Source organism: Diabrotica undecimpunctata, chromosome 6 (assembly GCF_040954645.1).
Source record: "Diabrotica undecimpunctata isolate CICGRU chromosome 6, icDiaUnde3, whole genome shotgun sequence".
NCBI classification, from domain to species: Eukaryota; Metazoa; Arthropoda; class Insecta; order Coleoptera; family Chrysomelidae; genus Diabrotica; species Diabrotica undecimpunctata.
Genome location: NC_092808.1, coordinates 28,067,485 through 28,092,498, shown reverse-complemented (window position 1 = coordinate 28,092,498; position 25,014 = coordinate 28,067,485). Strand labels below are relative to the sequence as shown.

Below are 25,014 nucleotides of genomic sequence, written 5' to 3'. Positions count from 1 at the left end.
ATTTAGTTGACGTGCTGGGAATTTCTTCATATGGAAGTTCAATTTGGTTCTAAAAAATAGTACAGGCTGTAAAAAGAAGCAAAAATGTTATTAGGTATAAATTCATATAAAATCTACAATGAAAATATTGTAAATGTGTATTTTAAAAGTACTAAAAGTGAAACTAATTTTATTCCAAATAACTATTTTCATAATTAATAAATGTATCTTCCATTTTTACTTTATTGTAAATAAGTATTTACCAAGAATAATCAAACAGAAACATATCCATGAACACAGTATAAAACTTTTTTAATCTTTGGTTTTATTGTGGTATTTTATTCAGTTTAGATTTGAAAATTGAAAAAGCTTTGAATTTGAAAAACGCCGATTAATTAAATTAATTAGTAAATAGTAATTAAATACGCCGATTAATTAAATTAGTAAATAATTTTATTATTAACTTGTATTAATTAGGTTTACCATATTACCTGTGTGATATAAGCTATTGGAACAGCCGTCTAGTGTCAGTGTCTTTCAAGGGAATAGAAGAAGAATTAGAAGAAAGTGAACAACAGAGCAGAACTGGAGCAGAATGATATCACGATACACAGTAGTCTGTGTATCGTGGAATGATATAAAGTTCTGTTTGTTTACAAAATCTGATCAATGTCTGATCAAAATGTCTGTTCGAAAAAAATGGCTGACAGGACAATACCTCTTGATTGATAATTAAATAGATGCAGAAGTAATTTCACTTTTTGGATGTAAAATCAAATTAATATTCTTTGGTAAAATTATTATTGCAATACACAAAATCAAGTGTAATAAAATGGAAGTAAAACAAGAAATTAGCGAGGAAACGTGTAAAATAGAAGTGTATAATGACTTCGAATATGCTGTTTTGGATGGCTTTAAATGTGAAATTCAGGAGGAATCCAATAGGCAAAGTACTCATGTCACATATGATTCTTTAGACTTACAGAAATGTCCCATAAATACTGAAATAGAACAACATGGAAATAATCATAACAAATTTGAAGAAATCCAAAAAACTGAAAAAGGTTAGTAACAAATATTTATGTCGTATATTTAAAATTAGTATAAATAGGAATACCTTTTTATCAACTAATATGATTTTGATCCTAAATAAATTCAATTTACGGATACCACACTCTAATCTCGTCCAGTAAGGAATATGGAGTGAAGTATCAATACTGTCTTGACAACCCTTTTTGGGTCTTGGCCTGTTCCAGCATTTTTCTCCATTCTTTTTTTTATTTATTTTGTTTCAACCATATAGGATTATTAGCATTCTTCTCTATTCTGATCTGATTCCTGTTTTTTTTTTAATTTATTTTTATTTTTAAAGTTATATTCTCTCTACCTGTCAAATCCAGCGAAGCTGTCCTATTTTAATGAATGTTACAATATCCGTAATGTTTTATTGTCCTATTTTGTAGCTGCTTTATTTCTTCGTTTTTACTTGCATACTTACATTTTGCATGTGTTTTGGCCTGATTGATTTTAAGACCAAGATTTTGTCTAGATAATTCTATTTGATTGAATGCCTTTATCATTTCTCTTCTTGACTTTGCGATTATGTCAACATCATCGGCAAATGCTGGTATTTGCACACTTTTATTAATTATTGTTCCTGGAGTATTGACTGTTGCGTCACTTATTCTTTTTTAAGCATGATGTTGAACAAGATACATGATAGATGTGTCTCCCCTTTTTCACATTTATTCTAGTCCCTTGTTCATGTTTTTCTAATCTTTCTTCATTGGATTTTCTTTTCTTTATGTATTTGTTTATATTCCTCCTCTTTTTCTTATTCTAATCTGATATTCTTTGTCAAACCATTTATTCACTTAATTTAATTTATTTAATATACAGGACAACCCCATTAAATATTACAATTATTTAGAATATACAAAATAGTGGTTAAGTACACAATATTTTAAGATAACAAAACTAAACAATGTAGACTAAATAAAAAAAGTTTCTATTTAAATATTTACAGTCAGGAAATAACAAACTATATATATATATATATATATATATATATATATATATATATATATATATATATATATATATACCCATATATACACACATAATCTTAAAACCTATAAACAGTATAAACCCTGCAGTTAATTTTATCATTCTAAGATCCAGCACTATAAAGATGGGAAAATATCATTAAAAATAAAAAAATTATATAAAGTATTATCTAGTTACAATAAAAACATAAAGTATTATTACAATTAAGTTAAGTTTCTACACTCTAAGGTCCAACAACTCTTTAGTTTAATTCAAAAATCAAAGTTAAAGCAAACAGATCCCTCCTAATACTTAAAGCAGGCAAGCTCATAGGCCTCTCCATGGTAGTGTAGTCATGGTCATTATATTCGCACTTTGAAAGATGCACATCCATAGGAATTTATGCTGAACTCTCTCTAAGAAATCAGAATGTATCCAGAAATAAGGAGACCATATGGCTGAAGAGTACTCCAGCATAGACCTGACCAAAGAACAATAGCACATTCTTGTGGTTGCAATGGAGGGAAAACTAGAATTTCTAGTAATAAATCCCAGCATCGTTGACCCCCTAATTGATATAGAATTAATTGAGTGTAACTTCTCAAATTACACCCAGATCTGATAGATGTGTATTTCAGTGGTTGGTTATCAATAAAGTAACTTGACTCAAACCTAGTAGTTTTTCTAGAGAAACTTATAAAATTGTATTTGTTGATATTCAAATATAGCTTATATTTTGGCACCACTCTGACAAACGATTTAAGTCCTCCTGAAGCCGTTCCTGATCTGAAATACTTTCAATGGTTCTCAAAAATTTGAGATCATCAGCAAATTTCACACAGCTGCAATACAAAAAACATGTAACTATATCATTCATGGACAGGAGAACTATGGCCTTCCTTTGGAAACCCAGATGTGACCACAATTTCATCAGAAAAATAACATCCTATTTTAACTCTTTGAATATATCCAATGAAGGAGCTTCTCCACCAAGAAAAAAAGTTTGGGTCAAAAATATTCAAAATCAACTTAGTATACAGTATTTCCTGATCAACACAATCAAATGCCTTAGAGAAATCTGTATAAATTGAATCAGTCTACTTCCTGCTTTCAATGTTGTTTAGAATATCATGTTGATAGGTTAATACATTAGTCAAAGTTTAGTTATTTTTGGAGAAGCCATGTTACTCCTGACTTATAAGACATTAAAGAAATCTGCATGCTAACTAGTAAATCAAATAATTTTGATATTGCAGATTTGATACAGATGCTGAAATAGTTGTCAATGTTATTTTTTGTCAGGTTTTAAAAATTTTGGAAATTTTGCTTTCTTTACAAATGTTAGCAAAAGTTAAAGATGAAAAAGACTTGTTAAATAGTAGATACAATGGCAATACAATTGTGCACACACATTTTTTTAGTGCAACATGTTAGAAATACTATCAGGACCATTTATAAGCTTATTTGGAATTTCCTTATTTGCTTGAAATTGAAATTTGTCTGCAGTTAATGCTAGAGTAGACCTTCTCTATAACGAGAACTGAAATGGCACACTAATTACCTTGTTATAAGCCGATCTCATTATATCAGACAACAATAATACTGTGCATACATATGAATATGTAGTTTTCTAAAACATTGACTTCATATAGTGAAACCATTCGGAGCAATATAAGATGCTTAATATTGTTTGAATGGCATTTTTGAAAAAAAAGTTGTTTACTTTTATTGTCAATGATATATGTTAAAACATTTATTAGGTGCGAATGGTCAAACCCCTATACTGACTATTGTGAATCATAAATTTTAAATTTCTGACAACACAATATCGATCTGTAGATTAAACAAAAGTTTATTGCGGGCGGCAGTTAAAAAGGCTATTTATTTATAGCTACGGCCGGGCCAGAAACGTAAAAAACACTCGCTACAGAGGATTATAGTCCCATTGAAATTTCACAGAACATCTAATGTATCTCGTTATAAGCGAAACCTCGTAGTACCTGTGTTCGTTATAGAGGGAGTATACTGTATTACTAATATTCGTAACTTTATTTTCAAGAGGGTAAAAAGTGTTTTGATTGTCTGTATAGACAGATTGAAAAAAATACCTTAAACAAATTTGCCATCTCTTTACCGTCCATAGTAGTTTGATTGACATAATTTGATTGTCATCTGATTGTTATTCATATCTTTGAGTCCTTCTAGATTGTATCGTTCATGTTTCTAACCTCTTTCCTTTTCTATATATTCGATTGGTGTCTTTGTTCTACAATAACATCATTCTCACTGATCTTCTCAGCATCCTGTGAATCCGGTCTATTTACCTTAGCGTTGGTATACCCCGTCTTTTCATTCCGATTGATTGCGATATTAGAATCTTTTTTTATCATGTTCAATTCTGGGACCCATGCTACATGTGAGAACAGGAACCCCATTGACATCTGCGAAGTTTGGGTCACTGACAATTAGATCTGCATCAACATTTCCAGCTCTTGTGTTTGTATTAGAATTTGATTTTATTTTGATATATATGTAATCCCATCTGTTCTGCTGCTGCTACTAGCTCAGTTAGGATTTCCGTGGTTCTCACCCTGGTTTCTGTTAAAATGTCCACACCATCAGCATATGGTAGAATTTGGACTGATCTATTAAATACAGTCTACACTAACATGATCTTTTATATTTACTTTAAGTCTATTTGGTGATTTCCAGGTGTCTTTGTGTATATTTTTGTAGTGTTTTCCTTATAGCTTTGTTTATTTATGTGCTGGCAATTACTGTACAAAATTACTGTCCAATTTCACTAACCTCTAGCCTTGCAAAAATTATGGAAAAGACGATTAAAACTAGGATAGTAAAATTTTTAGATTTACATAAAATCATTTATGATAATCAATTTGACTTTTTTGAATTTAGAGGTACAGATGATGCAATTGCTTCATTAATGGGTCGTATTTATGATTCAGTCAATAGAGGAAAGCCCACATTATTGCCATAAGCAACTCTTGGAAACTTTGGCCTAAGTTTCAGAGATAACGTCTTAAAATTTTTTACAAAGGGTAAAAGTCAATGAATGTTTTAGTAGGGGAGAGGTGGTGAAGTAAGTTGTTTCGCAAGGTACGATTTGTAGGTACGATATTTTGTTCTTAAAACGATACTTTTAATTAATAATACTTCATGAATTACATATTAATATAATTAATAATTAATTTTAATAATATTTTTCAGGTAGAATTTAATACAAAATAATTTAAAGCTTTATGTTAGTTTAGATATAAAATCCTATCGCCGTCTGAACAATATATATATATATATATATATATATATATATATATATATATATATATATATATATATATATATAGATATATAATGAACCAGAAGTATTTGCTGACAACGTAAAGAAGTAAACATTAAATATTGGGTTTGCAGCAATAAAAAATGAAACATATACTCTTTTAAATTTTTATTCCAAGCTTTTTTTATTGCTGCAAACCCAATATTTAATGTTTACGTTATATATATATATATATATATATATATATATATATATATATATATATATATATATATATATGTATACAGGGTATAGTAAAAAAACCATGATGGCAGGTCAAAAGTGCACCAGATCATACTTTATATTTACTGTGTTTGAAGCATTCGACCCAGCATTGATTGGTTTTGTGTGATTTTCGTTCCAAGCTGTAATTTTATCACTGGTCACAAATTTCTTTACATATCCGAACTGGTCAAATAAGTCAACATCGTTTTCTTCTACGCTAATCCAATTATTCTATGCCATGCAGTTATTCGTTGCCTCGACTTCATTCCAATTCGGCTCGGTAGCGAGTGTAGCCCATCCAAATATGAATACATCTTCAAACTGTGATTTCCACTGCTCGAGATAATCGATGCAACTTTGATAAAATGGAAGCGCTGTTTGCAACACCGTTTGTTTAACTATATCGAGGTCCGAGTCTTCTTTGTTTACTTTGTTTAATACAGCTGACGACATGAACTGTGAGTCCACTCTTGTTTTCAATGACTGCAGGAAATCGTCCAAAGCCTGTGTCATTTCAATCGCAGCTACTTCTTCACCTTCAATTCTTAAGACTGTCCGATTGAAAATCTTAGTCTATAAAAAAACAATTGCAATTCAGGTTAGATTCAAATATTCAAGTCATGAAGTGATTAAAAGTAATTTTTTAACACGTTTCTTGAGATGGTTTTACATTATACAATTTTCATGCTAAGCAAGAGCCAAGCATGAAAATTATAGTTTAGAATAAAACTGAACATTATCACATATTATTGTGTAAGTTTGTATTATTTATATAATAATTTGTGATTTATATTTTAATATATTTAGTGCTGGACTGAAATTTCCAGGTGAAATATCTAAAGTTAATGTTTTGGTATATTTCTCTTGTTGACAACAATGAAAGTGGTATCAAAAATTGCACAGAAATAGCTCTGATGTAAACAGGCTAGGCAAGAGATATGCCTTGCAAGACAGACTTGCATTGCCTAGATGTAAAGCTTCTTTTACCTGATCAATAATGAACAACAACCAAACTTTCGAACATGGGTCTTTGAAAAAATCCTTCAGTTTTTGGGCTGTTTGAAGTTTCCAGAAAATACGCCTTTAATCCATCATAAACTCGTAAGATTGATTGCACGCATGTAAACATTTCCAAAAAGCGAGTTTTCCCACAACCAAGAATTTTCTGGTATTCAACGTTTGCGGTTTCACAAGACTCTTTCAAATGTGTGACACAAACAAAATGTGTGTACAAACAGTGAAACGATAAAAATGGGAATAAATTTTCACCATAATTAATTCCACGTCAAATGGTAACATATTGCAGCCAAATTGCAAAGTGTTGTGAATAATGTGAGCCGCACAACCGGTTCCCATCAAATTTGGATTTACCTGTGACTTTAGTTTGTAGTAAACATTGTTTTGCCCACCTCGGTTTTTACCACCAAAATTAGTATTAGTATTATCGCCGCAGAATGAAACTAACTTTCTTAAGATGTTGTACTTTTCAAGAGTGTTCCTCAAGAGCTGCACAATAATATCAGATATTTCCCCATCTTCAGCCGTAAAATTCAATATTTTCGTCTTCATGCCTTATAGTGGAACGAAATATCTCACCACAACCGGGAATATCTTTACGTTTCCATGGTTAGACGCATCGGTAATTATACTGACGTCTATTGCGTTGTTCATTGCATCAACCAATTGATTTTCGATGTACGGACCAAAGACAATTTTAACAATTGCCTCACATTTAGTATGAGCTGACTGAAATTTATTCAATCCGAAGCAATTCTGAAATATTTTTGATGAGCAATCAGCTGAGTGAAATTTTTCATTTTCCTTAAGCATATGATACGCCCAAACAGAATTTTCCCAAAAAGTTAAAAATTTGGATGGTCCGGAAGTCTTGTCCAGGACGCCGGGACACGACTTCGTAATTCGGGCCACGTCCCCGATTTTTCTGGCTAGTTGGTCACACTAGTTATGCAGATGGCACAGCTGTACTGTACAATGCAGATAATTGTGAGAACCTAAAATTATTGCCTGAAGATGATATAAAAAATTGTTTTGATTGGTTTGCACACAAACTACTAACTGTTAACTTCACAAAGACGTCCTTTTAGCTTTTTGGATGTTACAAAAAGAGTCTGCCAAACTATGAAGCACTAACAATAACCAATGAAGGACTTATGGTCAACATATTTTGTCTGCTCATTCTGTAAAGTATTTGGGAATTACAATCATTGATAGTCATTTAAAATGGAACCTTCGTATTGGAAATGTGACAAGCAATATTTTAGAACCGTCTAGTGTTAATCGTTCATTTTAAAAGAACCGAATCAATCAGTGACCGACTCTGAAAATAAACGAATCATTTCAATCGTTCGGTCGTTTTAATACTTTTCGTTGCCGTTTAAAACAAATAACAAATAACCGATTGATTGAGCTGAATCGACTGAAAAGCGGTAGTATTGCTTACCGTATTTCATATATGTGTATTCACCTTCATTGTTCTCCATACGTTTATGTTAGTGCGAGTAGGGCTTAGCTTAGATTCCAGAAGAAATATTCGAGAAGCTAGAATTTATTATGTTTTTGTTTTTAGGTTCTTAGTGTAATTCAGTCAACTGAGAAATAATTATAGATTTATATGGAAATATGTGCTGCATCCAAATATAAATATTTATTGTCATTGAGCAAATTTTAATTTTACGATATTTTATGATTTTAACTACCTAATAACTATTAACAACACAAGCGAAAGCAATCGCTTGGGCCCGATAGAATATTTTCCAACTCCAATACTCCCGGTCTGTAGCTTAGTCGCTGCCTTGCACGAAATTCTTTATTCAATATGTAGTATTTTAAGTTTTCAATCATTCAAACGAACGCAATCATTCAGCCACATGGCATATATCGGTCCTCGTCGCAAGTGAGGAACGACCTAGGACCGAAAGTAATGAGCGTATTGGCTGTGCGATTTTGTTTTGGTTCAGTCTCGATCAGCGGTCGATCAATAGATTTTTGTCACCATACGATTAGATCGTTATGGACTATCGGGATTAGGTCGTTCAATACTTTGGAAGTGATTGAATCAAAACGAACGAATCAATCGCGATTGATACAACACTAGAACCGTCCCTTTTAAAAACAATATACTTTGCCTTAGTCGAATCAATATTATGCTATGGCATTCTTATGTATGGTGGGGCGTGTATCAATCATTTGGAACAACTTAATGTTGTTCAAAGAAAAATTTTAAAATCAATCGCCCGGAAAAAAGTACCCCCGAAAAGTTAAAAAACAATTGGACAGCGTTGTTTCACTTACCTACTTCCTAGGTCATTTAATGTTTTACCAACTGATATCCAGTTAAAGGAATATATTACAGACATGCTCCTTAGTTATCCATGATTTAACTGACGAAGAAGAAATAAAATAAGTGTGTGGCTCATAATTTTAATTGTTTTTTTTATTTCATTTGTTCCTGTTATTTTTGAGTAAACACGTCGTAAGGATGATGCATTTCTCTTGATTTTGTAGTTGAAGTATTTTGTTTTAATTTAGCAATGTAATTTTTTGGTGTTTTGTTCTCTTATTATTAAGCAATGAATGTTGTTTTCGATTGTGAAAAAACAGTGTATGTTCAGGATATTTTTATATTATTTCGTTTAACCACTCCCCAAACATTCTGCTTCCAGTTATCGGCAGATGATATTTTCTTTATGAGAGCACTCCATGTTGAAGGTAAACCGATGCCGTCATTTCTTTTATTGAGAAAATTTTGCTTGTTTCTATTTCTATGGTTTCTCGGATAATTCTTGGTTTATATAAGCGAATAGGGGCTATAGTTCTGAAGTTTTCAAAACCAACTTTGTTACCTGTACGAAGATGGTGCTGACCTAGAGCTGAAATTGAATCCGAATTGTGAACAGATATGGACTGTTCATAAATCCTATTTTGGATTCTATGTTTTTTTTTGCCTATGTAAGATCGGCGACAATCTGCACAAGGAACCTCATAAACGCCGGCCGTGTTGTTCGTTTGGAATATTGTCTTTGATTGATCAGACAAGAGATGAAAGTTTTTGTTGGGAGGTAAATACTGTCTTTATTCTTCTTGATTTAAGGATTTTGTCAATGTTACCTTTGATCTAAGGAAAAAAAGCTTTCGTATGATGAGGTTCTGCGTTTTTGGGTTGAGATTGAGTGGGAGATTGATGTCTGTGGATGCCCCTATTAATGTGATTTTCACGGTAACCGTCTACTTACATCATCGCAAAAGCGTCTGGAGACAAGAGTATTAATGACTGAAATAATTTGTGAAGGGGGATGATAAGAGTTGCCATGCAAGTAACGATTGGTATGGGTGGTTTTTCGATTAAGATAAATGAAAACCTTGGGATTGGTTTTTCTTTGTCGTAACGTCGAGAAACGGTAGGGATGAATCAGTTTCCACCTCCATCGTGATCTGGATACTAGGATGTATACCATTCAGATATGCCTGAAAAGGTACTAAAGCGTCCCTACCGTGAGGCCAAATGACGAATGTATCGTCAACATATCGTAGCCAACATATGGGTTTGAACATTATTGTGGATAGTGCTCGGGTCTCGGAAGTCTTCTATAAAGATATTTACAATTACTGGAGATAGTGGTAGAATTGATTTTGGAAGTTGAAATATGTGTTAGACGTACAATGTTTAATGAGGGATAAGTGGTATTGCTGAATACTGTATTTATATACTGTTAGAATATCTGATGGGTAGATTGGGTATTGTTTAAGAAGTTCTATAAAATGAAAAGAATTTTTGACGAAGGATGAAGCATTTTCGGCGAGAGGTTGTAGAGTTTTGGGCCAATGGTTGTGTAGGGCAGTTGTATGTACTGAAAATGGGACGTAGAGGAATATCGCGTTTGTGAATTTTGGGTAGGCCATATATTCGAGGGGTTCTAGAAGACTTTTCACGAGGAATTAGAAATTGTTTTGTCTAGTTGATCTGTTGTTTGTTTCTATTTGTCCCTCCTGTTGCACTGAAGTTTCTTGTGTTTTATTAACCTTCGATTTGATTATGACATTTCGTTATTTTTTAACATTCATTCTCACTGTTTTGTTCATATGTTTATGTATATTAAAGTCACTTTGATTTTTAGATTATTTCCAAAAGAACACGATGGAAATTATGGAAACAATAACTGAACATTCATCTCACGAAGAAAATTATATGAACCCACATGCTGAAGGAAAACCATTAAGTAAAAATATGAAAGTTGTAATTGGAAAAAGACCTTACAAATGTGAAATTTGTTTTAAGCAGTTTGCTCGAAAAGTTAATTTAACTAAACACGTGAAAGGTCACACTGGAGAAAAATCTCACAAGTGTGAAATTTGTTTTAAGCGGTTTAGTACAGCAGGTAATTTGAAAGTACATTTGATAGTGCACACTGGAGAAAAACCTCACAAGTGTGAAATTTGTTTTAAGCAGTTTAACCAAGCAAGTAATTTGAAAGTACATTTAAGTGTGCACGCTGAAGAAAAACCTCACAAATGTGAAATTTGTTTTAAGCAATTTACTACAGCAGCTTATTTAAAAATACATTTGAGGGTGCACACTGGAGAAAAACTTTATCAGTGTGATATTTGTTTAAAACAGTTTGCACAAAAACGTAATTTTACTGATCACATGGAAATTCACACCGCAAAAGGTGCTTACAAGTGTGAAACTTGTTTAAAGCTGTTTTCTACAACAAAATGTTTGAAACGACATTTAAGAACGCACACTGAAGAAAAACCTTGCAAGTGTGAAATTTGTTTTAAGGAGTTTAAAAAAGTACGAAATTTGAAACTACATTTAAGGACGCACACTGGTGAAAAATTGTACAAATGTGAAATTTGTTTTCAGCAATTTACTGCAACTTATTTGAAAATACATTTGAGAGTGCACACTGGAGAAAAACCTTATCAGTGTGATATTTGTTTAAAACAGTTTACTCAAAAAGGTACTTTTACCGATCATATGAAAGTTCACACCGGGCTATATACTTACAAGTGTGAAATTTGTTTTAAGCAGTTTAAACGAAGACGTAATTTGAAAATACATTTAAGAGAGCACACTGGAGAAAAACCTCCCAAATGTGATATTTGTTTTAAGCGATTTACTACAGCAGCTTCTTTAAAAATACATTTGAGGGTGCACACTGGAGAAAAACCTTATCAGTGTGAGATTTGTTTAAAACAGTTTTCTCAAAAAGGCCGTTTAACTGATCACATAAAACTTCACACCGGACAAAATACTTACAAGTGTGAAATTTGTTTTAAGCAGTTTAACCAAGCAAGTAATTTGAAGGCACATTTAAGGATACACACTGGAGAAAAACCTCATAAATGTGAAATTTGTTTTAAGCAATTTACTACAGCAGCTTGTTTAAAAAGACATTTGAGGGTGCACACTGGAGAAAAACCTTATCAGTGTAAAATTTGTTTAAAAGAGTTTGCTCGAAACAGTACTTTTACTGTTCATATGAAAGTTCACACTGAAGAAAAACCACACAAATGTGAAATTTGTTTTAAGCAATTTACTACAGCAGCTTGTTTAAAAATACATTTGAGGGTGCACCCTGGAGAAAAACCTTATCAGTGTGAGATTTGTTTAAAACAGTTTTCTCAAAAAGGTCATTTCTTTGATCATATTAAAGTTCACACCGGAGAAAATACAAGTGTGAAACTGGTTTAAAGCAGTTTACTGCAACAAGATATTGCTAACTAGATTTAAGAACGCACACTGTAGAAAACCTTACAAATGTGAAGTTGATTTTAAGTAGTTTAACCAAGCAAGTCATTTGAAAGTACATTTAAGGGAGCACACTGGAGAAAAATCTCACAAATTTGAAATTTGTTTCAAGCAGTTTTCTCAAATAAATATTTTTAAAAATTATTTGCGAATACACACATTCTTCATTGTATACTTGTTTACTCCAGTGTTTAAGATGCCTCCAACAATCGTGAGTCACGCTGATTGTGAAGTACGGGCTGTTATACGATTTCTTAGTACTAAAGGCGTAAAACCGATCGATATTCATCGTGAGATCGTTGAAGTTTACGGACAAAACATTATGAGTAATGGAATGGTAAGGAAATGGGTGAGAGCATTTAAAGATGGCCGCACAAATGTGCATGATGAAGAACGGAGTGGGCGTCCTTCGGCCGTTAATGAAAATTTGGAGCAGAAAGTGGACGAAAAGGTGAGAAAAAACAGACGCTTTACAATTTCATCATTGTCCGACTGCTTTCCTCAATATTCTCGTAGTGTTTTGTATCGCATTGTTACCGAGAACTTGAATTACCGGAAATTGTGTTCACGTTGGGTTCCAAAAATGTTGACAGATTTGCACAAAACCCAACGTTTAGGCAGTGCATTGACTTTCCTTGAGCGGTACCACAGTGAAGGTGAAGATTTTTTAGACCAAATTGTTACTGGTGACGAAACGTTGGTGGCCTACGTCACACCAGAATCGAAACAACAATCCATGGAATTGACGTGAAGTTTAAGCAAACAATTTCTGCCCGGAAAATCATGTGCACAGTTTTTTGGGACAGAAAAGGAGTATTGCTAGTGGAGTTTCTGCCTCGTAATGAGACAATCAATGCAGCGTCTTATTGTGAGACATTGAAAAATCTGCGTCGTGCAATCCAGAACAAAAGACGTGGCAAGTTAAGTAAGGGTATCGTTTTGCTGCATGACAATGCCCGTCCACATGTGGCTAATCAGACCAAAGATCTCATCAAATCATTTAAATGGGAAACTCTAGATCATCCTCCATACAGCCCTGATCTGGCGCCCAGCGAGTACCATTTGTTCCATCACTTGAAGAAACACCTGGGCGGTCAGCGTCTTCAAGACGATAACGAAGTCACAACGTTTGTGATGCAGTGGTTAACAAGTCAGGCGGCAGAATTTTATTAGGAGAGTATTCAAAAACTGCTGCCACGTTATGACAAGTGCCTCAATATTCACGGAAATTATGTAGAAACGTAGATTAAGGTACAGTCTTTCATGTAAAAATAAAATTATTGCCATATCTTTGCACGTCTTTTTTTTAATTCCAAAACGGTACTTAAAAAACACGCCTCGTATAAATCAATTTAAGACTATATTGTAATAATTTCACCAATATTTATTCATTGTGAAAAGTATGTTTTACGATTAAATAGTACCCATACAGTGTAAAAACTTTCACATAGACTATTCATTAAAAGTTACTGTTAAATATTTCAAAAATAATTCAGGAATGCTTTTTGTTGTTATTAAAAGATTATGGAAGTTTCGCCAAAATGGAAAATTTCAAAATTTAGTAAAAAGTTTCATTGAATACTTTTTTGAACAGGACAATTATTCAATGAAATAATTTCAAAAATTGTCCAATCAATTGAATTTTCATCTTTGATGAAAAGTCCTGAGAAAATGAAATTTTTGGTTGAAAAATTTTGAAATTTTTTTAAAATGTTTCATACATTTTTCGGCAGGAAAACAGTATAATAAAAAGTTATGTGACGGTTTTTCGTAGTGTTGGAACAATCCTATTTTTAATTCAAAGTTATAAAATTTTATTTACATGTAATAAAAAAATAAATACGTTGAATATTGTAAATATATACCTTTTTAAGTTTTAAAATTAAAAATTAACAATTTAATATATTAAAATTAAAGATTTTATTGTAAAAAAAAACAAAAAACAGACAGACAAAAAAAATCAATGGCATCGAAATTTGATTAATCGTGAATGCATAAGTTAAATAAATAGCTCGGTTCTTACTCCTTTCCCACTTCCCCCTAACTACATCTTTCATGGGTTTTAAGCCCACGGTCTTTAGCGATGCCTTGCCAACCCTACCGATATACCGATTTTGCAACCTCATCTACCGATTTTTATTATGTATTATACTAAGTACAAGTCTTGTACTATTTTAATATTTGTCTGTATTGTGTAATATATGACTTTTATTCTATATAAATGTGTTTGATGGAGAAAGTGATAATACTTCTGAAAGAAAATGTACAAATTTATTAAGAAGTTTTCAGCTGATGTACAAACGATAATATAAACAAACAAATTCTTTCTTAAAACTATTCGGAAGTCCGCTGACGCATCAAAACAATTATCAATGTGGGTGTCGTGTCGATCTCGGATGATGTAGTCTATAATAAACAAAATATTGAAATAATAACATAACACTGTGGTGCGCTCGCCATATAGTCTTAAGTCTTAGTTAGGATGATGGAACATATTTATTAGATAGGTATACTGTTTAACTGTGAGGGGAAGTATTTATTGTTATATGGGAATATCCTATTTATGTAGTATAAAACTATTTAATCGGTCTTGGAAAGGATATTAGTTGTCACATATCATCAAGTGAGAGAATTATCTGTGCCATACTCCTCGGCAAATGTTGAAGGAATATTCTCGTTCTTGGTTATAAATTTAATGAAAACAAAGCAGAGAAATAAATTAAGTACAGAAAGTATATCAGGCTTGTTACATACTAAAAAATTAATATGTAATAATTACTGCTGTACTTTCCCTATTGAAAAAAACGTTATCCTACATGAATAAACATAATTTTTTTTATTTTTCATCATCCAACTGAAAATTAGATTAGTTTATAATTTTTTTTTCATAATTGTTTAACTTTTTTGTAACGTAATTTTAACTGTTCTCTACCTTTTTTATTAAATAAATTAAATTTTTTAAATCTGCCGATTTCTACCGATTTTTTTTTTTATCAATCTACCGATTTCAAAAATTTTGGGTTGGCAATGGCGACGCTGCCACGGTGTGAGTTTGAGCTTGAGTACTTGCGGTTTGAGCTTTGAGTGAGGCACATTCGTAGTTCTCTGTTTGAGGTGGATTCTGGTTTGAGTTTATGCAGTCGCCCTCTAGAGTGTTTTGATTTTGAAGTATAATAACCGTAACCAAATCGCCCATTTGAACTATCATTCTATATTCTATATATACTTCATCTAATCTACTTACCCTTGCACGTCATCCGCGTCATAGCCCGTGAAGTCACATGATACCAACATGAAATATTTAAGCGGTAGGTGTGTTTTTTTTTAGAATCACTTTGCCGATTACACTGGCATTACAGCCATGTACTAGACATATTTTATTATATACGCGTAGAAATAATATAATAATAGGAACACACTGTAACTGTAATCGAACAAACGTGATATTTTGTCATAAGTTGGTAACACTTATTTGACAGTTGCGGTGTTGATTAATGTTAATAAGTAATGAAAAAATGTTGTTTTTGTTTAAGTATTCCATTTTACATTTTTATACGACGTACACAAGCGGGTCAAATTGTTTTTAACAACATTATTTTTTAACTCTTGTTTTGTTTCTATTTATTTACATTAAATATTAATTTGTTTTGTTGTATAATCCACTTTTGCAATAATTATGTGACCTATTTGATTTAAAATAGATTCAGGATTTTTTTATACTTTGGCAGCTATGTCAACTTAGATCTCTGTCAATGATAATGACGTGCAACGGTAAGTAAATTAGATGGTCTGTACGTCAATATAGAATGCAGAGTGATTTCACTTATTGGGTGTAATTGTGTAATTGTAATGTAATATTATTATTGGAGTACATAAAATCAAGTGTAATGAAATGGAAGTAAAACAAGAAATTAGCGAGGAAACGTGTACAGTAGAAGAGTATAATGATTTGAAATATGCTGTTTTGGATGTCTTTAAATGTGAAATTCAGGAGGAATCCAATAGGCAAAGTACTTATGCCACATATGATTCTTTAGACTTACAGAAATGTCCCATAAATACTGAAATAGAACAACATGAAAATAAACATAACCCATTTGAAGAAATCAAAAAAACTGAAAAAGGTTAGAAACAAATATTTAAGTCCTCCTATATTTAGAAGTAGTATAAATAGAAATAACTTTTTATCAACTAATATAATTATGAACCTAAATAAATTCAATTTACAGATAACACACTCTAATCTCGTCCACTAAGGATTTTGAAGTGAAGTATCAATACTGCCTTGACAACCCTTTTTGGGTCTTGGAAGTTGTTTGCTTATTGTCTACTTCTTCCATTCTCTCTAGGTGTCCCATCCAGTGAAACTGTCCTATTTTAATGAATGTTACAATATCCATATCCTTGTATAGCTCAAAGTTGAATGTTCTCTAAGAAATTCCAGCTTCTTTTGTACCTATGTATGTGTCACAAGATTTTTCTTTCAAAGGTGAATAATATTCTTTTTTCACTTTTAGAGAGTGTCTAGGTTTCTAAACCATATGTGTTTTACCCTCTTAATGTTTCATTATCCTATTGTTAGATTTTGTAGCTGCTTTATTTCTTCGTTTTTACTTGCATGTGTTTTGGCCTGATTGATTTTAAGACCAAGATTTTGTCTCGATCATTCTATTTGATTGAATGCCTCATTTCTCTTCTTGACTTTGCGATTATGTCAACATCATCTGCAAATGCTGGTATTTGCACACTTTTATTAATTATTGTTCCTGGAGTATTGACTGTTGCGTCACTTATTATTTTTTAAGCATGATATTGAACAAGATACATGATAGATGTGTCTTTTCTTTTTTCACATTTATTCTAGTCCCTTGTTCATGTTTTTCTAATCTTTCTTCAGTGGATTCAGTTCTTTTCTTCTTTATGTATTTGTTTATATTCCTCCTCTGTACATATGTTCCATATTTTCTTATTCTAATCTGATATTCTTTGTCAAACCATTTATTCATTTAATTTATTTAATATACAGGACAATCCCATTAAATATTACAATTATTTAGAATATACAAAATAGTGGTTTAGTACACAATATTTTAAGATAACAAAATTAAACAATGCAGACTAAATAAAAAAGTTTCTATTTAAATATATATATATATATATATATATATATATATATATATATATATATATATATATATATATATATATATATATATATATATATATATATATGTATTTACTATATTATATATGATGACAATTGATTGGATCTCCTGTCACATGTGACGGGCAAATTTACTAGTTAAAAGATAAAATTATTACTTATGTAGATGTCACAGCTGTACTGCAGATAATTGTGAGAACCTAGAATTATTGGCTGAAGATGATTTAAAAAATTGTTTTGATTAGTTTGCACACAATCAACTAACTGTTAACTTCACAAAAAAGTTCTTTCAGCTTTTTAGATGTTACAAAAAGAGTCTGCCTAACTATGAAGCACTAGTAATACCCAATGAAGGACTTAATGGTCAACATATTTTGTCTACTCATTCTGGGAAGTATTTGGGAATTACAATAATTGAGTCATTTAAAATGGAACCTACTTATTGCAAATGTGACAAACAACTTTCGAAGTTTACTCTATAAATTTAAATACTTAAGCAATATTTTAGTTACTTTATACCAATATAAAAATAAACATACACTACAGTTTCACTTACATGAATACTCCACCAGAAACAGGAATAAAGCAATGCCCTCGGAAAGTAAAAAAAAACAATTGTTTAAAGTTAAGTTAAAGAAATATATTACAGCCATGCCCGTTACAGTCATCCATGATTTAACTAACATAAAGAAATAAAATGAGTGTGTGGATATTAGACTCATAATTGTAATTTTTTTTATTTCATTTGTTGCTGTTATCTTTGAGTACATGTCGTAGAGATGATGCATGTCTCTTGATTTTGTAGTTAAAGTATTTTTTTAATTTATGAAATAGCAATGTATTTTTTTGTGTTTTGTTCTCTTATTATTAAGTAATAAATTTTATTTTCGATTGTGAAAAGACAGTGTACGTTCCGGATATTTTTACATTATTTCGTTTAAGCACTGCACAGACATTCTGCTTCAAGTTCTGTCATTTCTTTTATTGAGAAAATTTTGCTTGTTTCTATTTCTATGGTTTCTCGGATAATTCTTGGTTTATAGAAGCGAATAGGGGCTATAGTTCTGGAGTTTTCAAAATCAACTTTGTGACCTGTCCGAAGATGGTGTTGACCTAGAACTGAAATTGAATCCGAATTGTGAACGGATTAGGACTCTTAATAAATCCTATTTTAGATTCTACCATTTTTTTGGCCTATATAAGATCGGGGGCAATCTGCACAAGGAATCTCATAAACGCCATGTTGTTCATTTGGAATATTGTCTTTGATTGATCAGACAAAAGATGAAAGTTTTTGTTGGGGGGTAAATATTGTCTTTATTCTTCTTGATTTCAGGATTTTGTCAGTGACACCTTTGATGTAAGGAAAAATGATGAGAAATAAGTATGATGAGGTTCTGCGTCTTTGGGTTGAGATTGAGTGGGAGATTGATGTCTGTGGATGCTTGTATTAATGTGATTTTCGCGGTAACCGTCTACTTACATCATTGCAAAGGCATCTGGAGACAAGAGTATTAATGACTGAAATAATTTGAGAGGGTTGGCATGCAAGTAACGATTGGTATGGGTGGGTTTTCGATAAACAGAGTGATAAACACCTTGGGATTGGTTTTCCTTTGTCTTAAACGTCGAGAAACGCTAGGGATGAATCAGTTTTCACCTCCATCGTGAACTGGATACTAGGATATGTACCATTCAGTTGGGCCTAAAAAGGTACTAAAGCGTCCCTGCTGTGAGGCCAAATGACGAATGTATCGTCAACATATCGTAGCCAACATATGGGTTTGAGAATTGATGTGGATAGTGCTCGTATCTCCAAGTCTTTCATAAAGATATTGACAATTCGTCTATAGGAATCTTTGTAAAAATGAAACAATATCTAAATTTACTAGAATGTCTGATGGTGAGATAGGGTATTGTTTAAGAAGGTTTATAAAATGAAAAGAATTTTTGACCAAGCATGAAGCATTTTCGGGGAGAGGTTGTAGAGTTTTGTGCCAATGGTTGTGTAGGGCAGTTGTATATACTGAAAATGGGACATAGAGAAATATTGGGTTTGTTAATTTTGGGTAGGCCATATATTCGAGGGGTTCTAGAAGACTTCATGAGGAATTAGAGATTGTTTTATGTCAACTTCTTTATGGAAGAGAGGTTTTATTGATGATGGCTTTTGTTGATTTCTCTAGATAGCTTATTGAATTATTTGGAACGTGTCTCAATTTTTGTATGTCTAGTTGATCTGTTGTTTATTTCTGTTTGTCCTACCTGTTTCACTGAATTTTCTTGTATTTTATTAACCTTCAATTTGGTTGCGCCATTTCGTTGTTTTAACATTTATTCTCACTCTTGTGTTCATATGTTTATGTATATTAAAGTCACTTTCATTTTTAGATTATTTCCAAAATAACACGATGGAAACGATAACTGAACATTCATCTCGTGAAGAAAATTATATGAACCCACATGCTGAAGGAAAATCATTAAGTGAAAATATAAAAGTTGTAACTGGAAAAAGACCTTACAAATGTGAAATTTGTTTTAAGCAGTTTGCTCGAAAAGGTCATTTAACTGAACACGTGAAATGTCACACTGGAGAAAAATGTCACAAGTGTAAAATTTGTTTTAAGCGGTTTAGTACATCAAGTAAATTGAAAGTACATTTGGTAGTGCACACTGGAGAAAAACCTCACCAGTGTGAAATTTGTTTTAAGCAGTTTTCTCTAATAGGTATTTTGAAAAACCATTTAAGAACGCATACTGGAGAAAAACCTTATATGTGTGAAATTTGTTTTAACAAATTTGCTACAGCATATTATTTGAAAATACACTTGAGGGTGCACACTGGAGAAAAACCTTATGAGTGTGAGATTTGTTTAAAACGGTTTGCTCATAATAGTAATTTTACTGATCACATGAAAATTCACACCGGAAAAGATTCTTACAAGTGTGAAACTTGCTTAAAGCTGTTTTCTACAACAAAATATTTGAAACGACATTTAAGAACTCACATTGAACAACTCACACCTTGCAAGTGTGAAATTTGTTTTAAGCAGTTTAAAAAAGCACGAAATTTGAAACTACATTTAAGGACGCATGCTGGAGAAAAATTTTACAAATGTGAAATTTGTTTTAAGCAATTTACTGCAGCTTATTTGAAAAAACATTTGAGAGTGCATACTGGAGAAAAACCTTATCAATGTGAGATTTGTTTAAAACAGTTTGCTCATAGAGGTAATTTTACTGATCACATGAAAGTTCACACCAGAAAAGATGCTTACAAGTGTGAAATTTGTTTTAAGCAGTTTAACAAAGCAGGTAATTTGAAAACACATTTAAGGGTGCACACTGGCGAAAAACCTTATCAGTGTAAAATTTGTTTAAGACAGTTTACTCATAAAGGTAATTTTAATGTTCACATGAAAGTTCACACTGGAGAAAAACCCCACAAATGTGAAATTTGTTTTAAGCAATTTACTACAACAGCTTCTTTAAAAATACATTTGAGGGCGCACACTGGAGAAAAACCTTATCAGTGTGAGATTTGTTTAAAACAGTTTTCTCAAAAAGGTAGTTTCAATGAACACATTAAAGTTCACACCAGAGAAAGTACTGGTTAATGGAAAATACTTAGTAAGTGTGAAACTGGTTTAAAGCAGTTTACTGCAACAAGATATTTAAAACTAAATTTACGAACGCGCACTGGAGAAAAATCTTACAAATGTGAAATTGGTTTTAAGCACTTTAATCAAGCAAGTAATTTGAAAGTACATGTAAGGGAGCAGACTGGAAGAATACCTCACAAATTTGAAATTTGTTTTAAGCAGTTTTCTCAAACAAGTATTTTAAAAAATCATTTGCGAATACACGCTAGAGAAAACTTTACGAACGTAAAGTTAGTTTGAAGCAGTTTAGTGAACCACTTAATTTGAAAACACATTTTAAAGTGCACGCTGAAGAAAAGTTTTACAAGTGTGAAATTTGTTTTAAGCAGTTTAGACTATATGGTAATTTGAAAGCACATTGACAGTTCACACTGGAGAAAAGCTGTATGCACATATGCCTATTCATCATAATTAAAATAGCGTTTCTAGAGTAAAAAAAGCATAAAAGTGATTCATTCGTGAGTGTGAAAAAGTGCTTTCAAAAAATAGTACAAACTTGCGTAAATTTGTACCATAAAAACAACAAACTGTTCATTAAATATTTTAAAACTATTGTAGTACCTACTTTTGTTTACTCTGTGTATTATACAAATTTCATAAGGTCTTTATTTAACATTTCGAATTGCGTTTCAATTTTTATCCTTATCCTATCCCTATCCATTTATTTCTTTAGCGTTTTCAATTTACGCTTCTACATAATTAAAATTATTATCTGATCAATCAATATAGGCGAGAGAATATCGAAGTCTTTTGGCGTTTCTAATAATTAGCCCTCAGATTACCCGCGCTTGAGATTGAATGTCAAGACAACTCGCATCGAGAAAAAACTCACTTTCACTTCATTCACACTCATATCACTTTTCGTTCTAGAGATCAATGCGGAAGTCAGGTCGAGATTTTGGCAGTGTAGGCGGCTATTTGGTGATGCTCAGCATCTCGGCGCGAACAGTGCCTCACATATGGAAGAACACCGCTTTGCCTAAGATTTTTGGCACTATTTGTGGGTGTATTATTTTTATTTTGTAAAGATGATGAAACATGGCCAACTGTCTGTCTACTGGAACAGAGCCGAAGCAGTGTGTCCCTCAATTCAATGGTTTCCTATGGCAACTTTAGCCTGGAACTCCTTGGAAGCAGATAATCTATGTATTTGTCATTAAATAAATATCGATGTACTACGAAATGTATATGAAAACAGCAGTATTCACTGCAAGTAATTTTTTATTAGTGTTAGTATTTCTGTTAAAGGAACTTAACAAAAGCAGAAATCTTCAAAGTACCTATTGACATTCTAAAAAGTTTTATGATAAATTTGGGCGGGGTATAATTTTTACTTTTTGAAGTTATACTTCTATACGCACGGTCGGCGTTGGAAATTTGCATGAGAGTGAATCTGTGAAACCATGACATATGTAAGATAATGAGTAAGAGAGAGACAGAAGATATATTTTCTCTCTCTTCCTCTCTCGAGAATAAAAATGTTCCTTTTGTATTATATATTTAATATTATATATATATATATATATATATATATATATATATATATATATATATATATATATATATATATATATATATATATATATATTATATAAGAATATTGTATAGGTATATATTTATAATATTATATATAATATGTATTAATATTATTATTTATGTGATATGTTTTGTATTATTTAAAATTAAACGTTTATACCTAATTATTTTAGGCTTTTGAATTTCAAAATAATCGCCGTTAAAATTTTTAACGGCGAACGCGTGTATAGAAGTATAACTGCTACCGGCAGTCCCACTGGACTGCCACACCCGTTTTTTATTTTCATGAATGTATAGTAATTCAAATAAGCAATGTCTGTATATTGTATTCAGATGTAAATTCTCCTTTATCCATATCATGCTATTTTCTTATAAATTCTTTTTTTTTATTTTCATCTTTTTCTTTTCAATAACGTCTATTATAGAAAAGTTTCAGATTCAATATTTATCTCCAAGATAAGTAATTATTTTTTCCTACAAAGTTTTAAAAGTCATCTTTTTTTGTTTCTGTACTATGCAATTTAATATATGTCCACTTCCTTGTTTTCTCTAACAATCTTATTCTCTTGGACGAGTTAGTAAGTTAGTTAAGTCTAATAAGGCTCTATATATATATATATATATATATATATATATATATATATATATATATATATATATATATATATATATATATATATATATATATATATATATATATATATATATATTCATATTGACTTTTTGTCTAGCTTTCGGAATGGTTTTATTCCTTTTTCAAGACACTGTAATAAGAAAAATATGTAAATATTTATAAAATATCACAATTCTTCAGTGCAACTTACTAGTCGTTGAGATTATTTATAAAAGCATTGACACTCAACAATTATAACACACATACAAAATAATGGACAAAATATATTCTAAAATTTTTAAAATTTAGGTAAAGATAATAAAACTTTGTTTATGGCATCTTTTGCTTTTGAAAGAAAAAAACCATATGATTAAAAAGTAATTAGGTGTACTTAATTATTATATTTCTTTTTAAGAAATACTAGAGGCCCATCTTAGGTGATTTTAATTTTTAAACCTGTCTTAATGGTATGCAACATGTTATGCATATAAGTGTAATTTATGTACAGGTAAATATTTATTTTATTTTGGATGTTTTTCCAGTAAGTAACAATAATTGTTGCTCAGTTTATCTATGTCAGACTTTTTATTGATGCAAGATGAACTAGATTTTATGGAACACATTTCCAAGAAAACACGTTTTGAATGGTTCTTTTCCTTTGCCAAAATGCAGGAATCCTCGAAATTAAATTCATGTTTATATTAAAATTAATTAAATTTCATAAGGCACAAGGGTTTTTTCGTATGTTACAGTCACTTTTATGTTGAGTTACAGTTGTTTAAGCCACTGTTGACTTTGACCAATATAACAACTTTGACATTGACTGCATTTTATTTATTAACGTCATACGTAATGGTTATTAAATTTATAAAGAACTATTTATTAAATAAATATTTTTTATTTAATGTCATAAAGAATTACGGACGTTTTTCAAATTTGGTCCCAGTAAAGATAGCCTCAAATATGTTTGACAGAATGAAATATTGGTGTGGTGTGTGGCACTTGGCACTGTTGAAATTTACATTACAAATGAAACATACGCAATCAAAAGCAATAAAATATTTAAAAACTAATACTTAACAATTTCTAAAAAATGAAAAAGTAAATAGTTTTTAAAAGTAAATAGTAAAATGTCAGTATAAATAATAAAGTTAAAAAGACATCTGTTCTGTTGCAAACTGGCATCTATATGCTGGTTATTCTAGTGGTTTGAGGGTTCTGGCACTAATAATTAATTCAGTGGCGCACCCAGGGGGGGTTTTGGGGGTTAAAACCCCCTTAAGGAACCCCTCTCCGACATTGTTACTTACACATTTTAAGGACTCAAAATGGAGGTAACATCATAAAAAAATTTTGGTGACCAACCAAAACCCCCTGCCCCCAGAGTCAAATTCTAAGTGCGCTACTTTAATCGCAATTAGTATCAAACGAAACAAATATTAATTCAATAATTTTTTATATAAGGTATAAAATTGGAGAATCCATAAAATAATAGAATAAAAATGTACATTTTAAAAGCTTTAACTCTTTGTATTTGGAGCATATAAGATATACATTATAAGGACATGGCAACACTGCCAACGCAATATTTCATAAACTTAATTGACAGCTAATTTGATTTGATATATTTATATTATATTCACTTTATTAATTAGTTGCTTAAGTTATGGCTTAAGTTGC

At 31.3% G+C, this 25,014-nt stretch overlaps 2 protein-coding genes across 3 annotated transcripts; both read left to right on the top strand.

The window, feature by feature from the left end:
- On the top strand, window positions 1-21,814 carry LOC140443319 (uncharacterized). 2 transcript variants are annotated; one of them, XM_072534515.1, is made up of 2 exons: window positions 1-94; window positions 19,915-21,814. In XM_072534515.1, exons 1-2 carry the CDS (start codon window positions 85-87, stop codon window positions 21,138-21,140), a joined length of 1,236 nt encoding a protein of 411 aa, XP_072390616.1. In that variant the 5' UTR covers window positions 1-84; the 3' UTR covers window positions 21,141-21,814. The 2 variants fall into 2 exon arrangements, with proteins under 2 accessions (XP_072390616.1, XP_072390615.1); XM_072534514.1 differs by lacking the exon at window positions 1-94 and adding an exon at window positions 15,924-16,483 and having other exon boundaries at window positions 19,915-21,813.
- LOC140443318 (uncharacterized) lies at window positions 599-13,649 on the top strand. Its single transcript, XM_072534513.1, has 2 exons — window positions 599-1,043; window positions 10,723-13,649. The coding sequence occupies exons 1-2, from the start codon at window positions 812-814 to the stop codon at window positions 12,300-12,302; spliced, it is 1,812 nt and encodes a 603-aa protein (XP_072390614.1). The 5' UTR covers window positions 599-811; the 3' UTR covers window positions 12,303-13,649.
- Window positions 21,815-25,014: the final 3,200 nt, after the last annotated feature.

Bases quoted from the DNA above. Each gene is read 5' to 3' on its own strand.
- LOC140443318 (XM_072534513.1), top strand. From the start codon at position 812: ATGGAAGTAAAACAAGAAATTAGCGAGGAAACGTGTAAAATAGAAGTG. The intron at 1,044-10,722 runs GTTAGTAACAAA...TTTGATTTTTAG, and splicing joins AATCCAAAAAACTGAAAAAG to ATTATTTCCAAAAGAACACG.
- LOC140443319 (XM_072534514.1), top strand. From the start codon at position 16,252: ATGGAAGTAAAACAAGAAATTAGCGAGGAAACGTGTACAGTAGAAGAG. The intron at 16,484-19,914 runs GTTAGAAACAAA...TTTCATTTTTAG, and splicing joins AATCAAAAAAACTGAAAAAG to ATTATTTCCAAAATAACACG.